The 6,768-nt window shown below is 61.5% G+C and overlaps 1 protein-coding gene across 1 annotated transcript; it reads left to right on the top strand.

Annotated features, from left to right (window-relative positions):
- The first annotated feature begins 300 nt into the window (after positions 1-300).
- On the top strand, positions 301-3,554 carry LOC116496683 (CMRF35-like molecule 6). Its single transcript, XM_032199924.1, has 6 exons — positions 301-688; positions 1,303-1,432; positions 1,978-2,084; positions 2,612-2,664; positions 3,044-3,181; positions 3,447-3,554. Exons 1-6 carry the CDS (start codon positions 301-303, stop codon positions 3,552-3,554), a joined length of 924 nt encoding a protein of 307 aa, XP_032055815.1.
- The last annotated feature ends 3,214 nt before the right edge of the window (positions 3,555-6,768 follow it).

Below are 6,768 nucleotides of genomic sequence, written 5' to 3'. Positions count from 1 at the left end.
CAGCCCCCCGCCGCCGCAATAAAGCGCTCGGGCACCGCGTCGAGGCTCCATCCATCCTTCCCTGCGGTCTCCTCGAGGGGAAGAAGCGGGGTGGGAGGGTGGTAAGGAGGGTGTCGGGGGGGGGATTTAGGAGGGGGATTTAAGATGGGGAAGCAGCGGTCGCCGAGCTCCGCCCGGCCGCCAGGTACGGCCCCGAGGGCAGGCTGGGCTCTACAGCCACACCGGGAGGCTCCGGGCACAGAGGTCAGGGCGGGCACGGCCATGCCGAGGCTGCTGGGGCTGGGGCTGGGGGTGCTGAGGATGCTGCTGCTGCTGCTGCTCGCCTGCACGGCTCCGTGCCCCTCGGCAGGCGACCAGGCAGTGAGGGGGCCCGGCACTGTGCGTGGGTACCTGGGGGGGTCCCTCTCGGTGTCCTGCTCGTACCAGCACGGCTACGAGAACAACTCAAAGTACTGGTGCCACACGAGAGTGTTTTGGACCTGTGCTTTCACCGGCCACATCATCGCCACCTCGGAGAGTAATCCCCGGGTGCAGCAGGGCCGGTTCTCCATCTGGGACAATCGCACCCAGCGGGTGTTCACCGTGACCATAGAGAACCTGGAGGCAGAGGACGCGGGCACCTACAGCTGCGGGGTGCGAAATCCCATATTTGGTGACAGTGACATTGTGGAGGTGATCGTGTCCCCAGGTCAGTGCTTGCGGGTCCCCAAGGTCCAATGTCGGTGCCCCCCTGGCCAAGCAGAAGCACCAGGAGCAGGGGCTATGGGAGGAGGTGGGCGCCCGTGCACCGCGGGGCTGCGCCGGGACGGGTCCCCAGGGCACCTCGGTGTCTTCCAGGTGTCCCCACGGCCCCTTCGTGGAGCCACAGGGGCAGCCGCCCCATGGCTGCGGTGCATCGCCCTCCTCCCTGTGTCCTGTAGCCCCTTCCTCCCCCCGTGGCCCTCTCCCTGCCTGCGCCCTCCTGTCCTCACTGCCAGCTCTGCGGAGCCCCGGCTCCCAGCCCATTTCCGTGCCGTGTCGGTGCTGGAGGCGCACAGGGTGCCTGGGGCCCCTTCCTGCAGCCTGAACTCTGCTTGGGGGGGTGTGTGCGTGCTGGGGGGACTGGGACTGCTGGGATCCTGCTGCAATCCTCCCGGGGGTTGGGTTAGAGCCAAACGCCTCGGGCTGAGTGCTCTGGAGCAGAGGGGATGCAGGGTGTCCCGGCAGCACGGTGAGGTTCTCTCCAAGCCACTGCAACACCCGCAGTGTTTCCCCTGCAGAGGTAGGGAGCCTGGCTGAGCCTTTTTCCTCTTCTTGCTGCAGATCCCACTCGGACAGCATTGCCCTCCAACTCGACCACTCCACCCGAGTCCACCTCAGGCTCCACGCAGCTACCTCCCCAGCAGGAAGGGACGCAGGGGACAGCCAGCCCCTCTGCCACCCCTGGCAATGGGTGAGTGCCAGCTGCCAGCCCGCACTGCGAGCAGCCTCCACCTCCCTCCCTGAGCTGTCTGCGGGGCTATCTCACTCCTGGCCATTCGGGCTGCCCTTAGGGATTCCTGCTCTTGCCTTTAGGAACCAGCTCTCCACCCTACCCGCTGCGCACAGGGAGCAGTCACAGCACCGCGGGCTGCTCGGCCCCCTACAGCCATGTCTGCAGCTTAAACAATTCGCAGGTCCTGGCCATACAAGAAGTGGTTTTCGCTTGCAGCCCTGGCCCCATTTCCTTCCCCAGCTCTGTGGGGCTGTTTGCCACCAAAGAGTGGAGCTGAACCAGAGCAAACCAAGAGGCAGCGCTCCTCCAAATGCTCAGGACGCAGCAGAATGAGGCAGAACCCAGTGTCCCACCTGCTTCTGCTGCTTGCAGGCTGAGGACCACCGTGCCTGCTTGCCTTGCTCCCCAGGCGAGCCCCTTGCCCTCTGGCCATGGCCCCATGCGCCTGCCCCTGCTGCTGGGTGCAGCCGAGAGGTGCGAGGGCAGAAACTTTTCTCTTGCAGCCTGGACGTAGCTCTGGTCGTCCTCGCTCCCTGCACCGCAGTGGTTCTGGTTTTGCTCATCGTTGCTTCTGGGGCTTTGGTGGTACTGTCCAGGAAAAGGAAGCAGGGTAAGTGAGGCCCTCGTGCCGCGTGCTGTTGTTTTATCTCTTTTGGTTCTCAGTTCCCCATTCCCTCGCTAACTCACCCAATTCCTGACCTCCACCGAGCGACTTCTCTGCTTTATGAGCAAGGGAAGTTGTGGGGGGACCTCTCCTTCCTCTGACGGCATCGTCCCACGGCTCGGGTCCCCACGGTGATGGGGAAAGGCAGCTGGTGGGATGGGTGCTGCCCGGCACGGCACCACGTGCCCTGGCTGCAACGTGCTCGCACTACAAGCTTGGAGTGTGCTTGGCTTTGTAGCCAGGTTTGCGGCAGATTTGGCACAGAGTTTGAGGGCAGGGCCAGCAGGGGCCATCACCAGCTGGTGGCTGGGGCCTGGTTTTGTTTGACAAGCTGCTTCAGGTGCTCACGGGGCAGCAGGCCCCCTTCCCGTTCCGCACTGAGCTTGGCAGCAGCAGTGTGTTTGTTTTTGTTTTTTTTTTTTATGTTTCTGATCCTCTGGCTTTGCCTGTGTCCAACCACATCTGTGTTTCAGCCATCTCAGGAGCAGCTGTCGAGATGGACAGGATCCGTGGCACGCCGAACGTGGTAAGGCAAACCCTGCTCCTGTCGGGACTGCTTGCTCCGGGCTCTGCTGGAAGGGGGAAAGGTTGCGCCCCGAGCCCAGCCTCAGGCTGCCGGCTTAGTGTGCTTCAGCCGGGCTCACGTTTGCTCCCTGCAGCTGGGAGGGATGCTGAGGGCTCAGCTGGCCGGCAGCAAGAGCTGAGCAGCGATCCTGTGCCACTGCCACAGAGATACCCTGGGAAGGGGAATTGGGGTCGGGCGGGTGAATTTTCCCTCGGTGCTCCTGCCGCCGTCCCAGCCCCGATGATGGAGAAAGGTGGGACGGGAGAGGTGTCCACCCCTGCAGCTGGGGAGCTGGAGGGAGCTTGGGAGCACCCCCAGAGCGCTCTCGGTGGTGTTTCAGGGAGCAGACGTGCTGCACTATGCAGGTATTAAGTACCCAAATGGTGCAGACGAGAGCCAGCCCTACGGCAACGTGGAGGCTTTGCGCCCCTCGGCAAACACAGCCACCGACTACACGGAGGTCAAGAGGCCCGGCCAGGTGGGGAACAAGGCAGCAGCAGGGGACACCCGGTCTGGGGCTGTCACCGCTGCGTGGGGGGCTCAGCTGGAGGCTGGGTTGGGGCTGGTTGCAGAGGGACAGGGCTGGTGGGGACACAAATGTCAGCGGATAACGTGGGTGGCCTTGTGCTCTCTGCGCTTGCTCCAAAAGGATGCAAGATGTTCCTGCAAAAGGTGGAGGGTCTTTTGCTTGGGGAAACCTGCAAACGCTGCCTTTTTAATACTTTTTTCCCTTTCTATCCCAGAATCTGGATAAGAATAACGAGCCCACTTATGCCGCGTTGTGCAAATCCCTGCAGGAGGAGCAGATCTATGCCAACATGCTTCCAGCCCGGCAGCGTGCGGCGCAGTGAGGGCTCAGGACCCGGCACCACCTCCCTGCATGGGACCTTGGGCATGGGACCCACATGGGGACACCAGGACGGATGCTGAGTTGGGCAGGAGACGGCTCCCCAAGGCAGCTGCTGCTCCCACAGGCTCTGGAGCTACCTTGGAGCAGCCTCGGAGAGGACGAGGTTGTGCATAGGGGCACGGAGATGAAATCGTCCCCCTGCATCTGGAGCCCTCATGCCTGGTAGGGAGTGGTGCCGGGATCAGAAAGCAGCCCAAGTGTTTGGGTTGTCCAGATGGACAAAATTGGCCAGGCAAAGGAGCTGGGAGCTGCGGGTGGGCTGCTTGGCTCCGCACCCCTGCTGCCCTGCGCTGACGTTTTGCACCGATGGACCAGAGCTGGCAGCTCCCGAGAGCAGGGCAGGGAGAAATGCTACGTCCACCTGCCCTGTGCCTGCAGGCACTGCCAGCACCTCGGGCATCCCAGGTTAGGGGCGCAGTGTGGTGCCTGGTGTCCTGGACAGCCCCAAACCAGCCTTTGTGTTCATGTCCATGCTCCAAAGGACACTGCAGAGGTGTTCCCGTCCTTCTTGAGCAGCTGCTGGGGAGCAGCTCCCCAAAACCCCGCAGCCCCGAGCTCCCTCTCCTCGGCTTCGCTGATTATATATTTCTCGGCACCCTCTAAACGTGCTGTTCTCCGTAAAACATCCCTCCTCTATCAGTAAAAGCAGCCGAGCCTGATACCATCCAACGCCGCTTCCAGCTGCGTTTGTGCTACACATTTGCACCACAGTAAGAGGGACATTTTGCACAGTGTCCCCCCAGAAGCAGAGCTGGCACCTTGCTGGTGCCATCCCCAGCAGCAGGGGGACCCCAGCTCCATCAGGGCACGAGCTGCAGCAGCACGGGCTCGCCGACACGCAGCCTTCCTCCTCCCCAGCCCAGCACCGGTGCTGAGCTCCCTCCGAGCTCCTGCCCCTCTCGGGGCTGTCCACCTGCTGGGAAGCAGGCTGGGCTTTGGCACCTCGCTGTGCATCAGCCAGGAGCGCTGGCGGACTCATTTGGGGCGAAATTATCAATGCTGTTAATTTTTATAAAGTGTTGTCTGGGTGTTTTTGTGCTCGTTTTGTTGAAGAAGCCTGGCGCAGCATCGCCGCTCTGCCAGAACCGGGGGAAGTAAGCGAGGCACCGCCGCAGTGGTTGCTCCCCTTCGGGCAGCCAGAATTATTCCTGGGGTCGGCCGGGAGCTGTCGGCACCCAGAAATGTCCAGGAGCAGCCCAGATGGGGCTGGGAGCATGCAGGGGAAAACAAATCCCCTGCTGCTCCCCGGGTCGTGCCAACAGCCCTGCATTGCCAACGGGAGGATGAAGCAGTTGGATTTTTTGGGTAACTCGGTCCCATAACACTCTGTCTGGGGGTAGCTTCGTGCTTTACCGAAAGAACGAGGCGGCTTTCCTAAATTAGCTCCCTCCCCACGGCGCCAAGGCAGGGATAACCACAGGCTGCGGGGGAGCCGGCGCTGCGGGGCCGAGGAAGCCGCCCACCGAGGCTTTTGTATTTCCCAGCTGGGGAACTCTGCAAGCCTCCTCGGGTGATGCTAAGAGCTGAAAATACCAAGAGTTGTATCTTCTCCAGCCCCAGCAGCGTCGCAGGGCGGCTGCCAGGAGGACAGAAATAACGCCTGGCGGGGACACCGCCGTGATTTCTGCATCCCAGGGGGTGGAAACGGCTGCGAGCGTCCCTGCTCAGCGCCTGGGCGCATCCACCCGACGGTCCCACGCAGGCAGCTTTGCCCAGATTTCCCCCAGGCCATCCCCACATCCGTGCCAGGGCTTGAATTTGGGAGCTGCAGCCCATGCGGGGTCCCCCAAATCCCCTAAAATTCACCCAGGTGCAAAGCAGGGGGGGGACTTTGCCAGGCTGGGGGAGCGATCCTGGCTTGTTTTAGGCAGCCAGCCTCCAAACACCACCCAAACGTGCCCTCTGGTGGGAGACAACAGCGCGGACAACACCCTCCTTGTACAGGGTCCTGCAGCTCACACGTCTGGCACGAGCCTCGCTCCCCTTGGCACGGCTCAGAGCCCCCGGAGGGTGCCCCCTTCTCTCCTCCTGCACCTGGCGGCGCCCTGGGCAGGGGGAGGCATCCCAGGGGGGCTCACCCTGACACCAAACAGCTCAAGGGGAAGTCCCCGAGCCCCGCAGGCCATATCAGCAGCCCCCAGAGCCCCCGTCCTTACCCAACCTTCCTGTGGCCGCAGCACTGCCCAGGAAACGTGTGCGGGACCGCAGGGCGCTGCTATCGCTGCTGGCACCGCTTCCCCTTCCCTCTGCTCACCCCTGGGCCGTGCACCCCACCTTGGGGAGCTTCTGCCTCCTACCGCCCCTCTGGGCTCTGCTTCATGCTGGGGTTTGGGTTTTATTTAATTGCACACTTTATTATTATTATTATTATTATTATTATTATTATTATTATTATTATTATTATTATTATTATTATTATTATTATTATTATTATTAGTTGTGTTTTTGTGTTGTCTACACCTGGTGGCTGTTGGGGACAAGTGCTTGGGGCCAGGAGCGGGTGAGGCAGGGAGGAAACGGGAGGGTGGCTGCCTGCCACCGCACAGGGAACGCCCGGCCTCGGTCCGCAGCTTCACCGACACTTTGGGTGCTGTGGTGGGGGTGTGCACACCCCCCTGCACACACACACACACACACACCCCAGCACACAGGCAGGCACATGCATGCATACACACACACCCTGGTGCACTCATACGGAAGCACCCATGCACACCCATGCATGCACACACACACACACGCACACCCCCATGCATGCACACACACATGCACACACCCATTCATGCACACACGCATGCACACACACATGCATGCATGCACACACACGCTCACACCCACTCACCCATGCACACACACACCCATACCCATGCACACAAACTCACACACACCCCCATGCATGCATGGACACCCAAGCACACACCCAAGCATACACCCATGCATGCACACACCCATGTACACACCCATGCATGCATCCATGCACACACATATGCACACACCCGTGCATACACGCCCATGCACACACCCATGCACACACACGCATACATCCATGCACACATCCATGCATGTGCACGCACACACCCCCATGCACGCACACACAAGCACACATCCATGCACACACCCATGCATGCACACCCCCCCCCCCATGCATGCACACACAC

Source organism: Aythya fuligula, chromosome 18 (assembly GCF_009819795.1).
Source record: "Aythya fuligula isolate bAytFul2 chromosome 18, bAytFul2.pri, whole genome shotgun sequence".
NCBI classification, from domain to species: Eukaryota; Metazoa; Chordata; class Aves; order Anseriformes; family Anatidae; genus Aythya; species Aythya fuligula.
The sequence above is the reverse complement of the archived record's forward strand: the minus strand, read 5'-3'. Positions and strand labels throughout refer to the sequence as shown.

Excerpts from the sequence above, each read along its gene's own strand:
- LOC116496683 (XM_032199924.1), top strand. The coding sequence starts at position 301 with ATGCTGCTGCTGCTGCTGCTCGCCTGCACGGCTCCGTGCCCCTCGGCA. Across the intron at positions 689-1,302 it reads GGAGGTGATCGTGTCCCCAG|ATCCCACTCGGACAGCATTG; the intron begins GTCAGTGCTTGC and ends TTCTTGCTGCAG. Across the intron at positions 2,665-3,043 it reads TCCGTGGCACGCCGAACGTG|GGAGCAGACGTGCTGCACTA; the intron begins GTAAGGCAAACC and ends GTGGTGTTTCAG.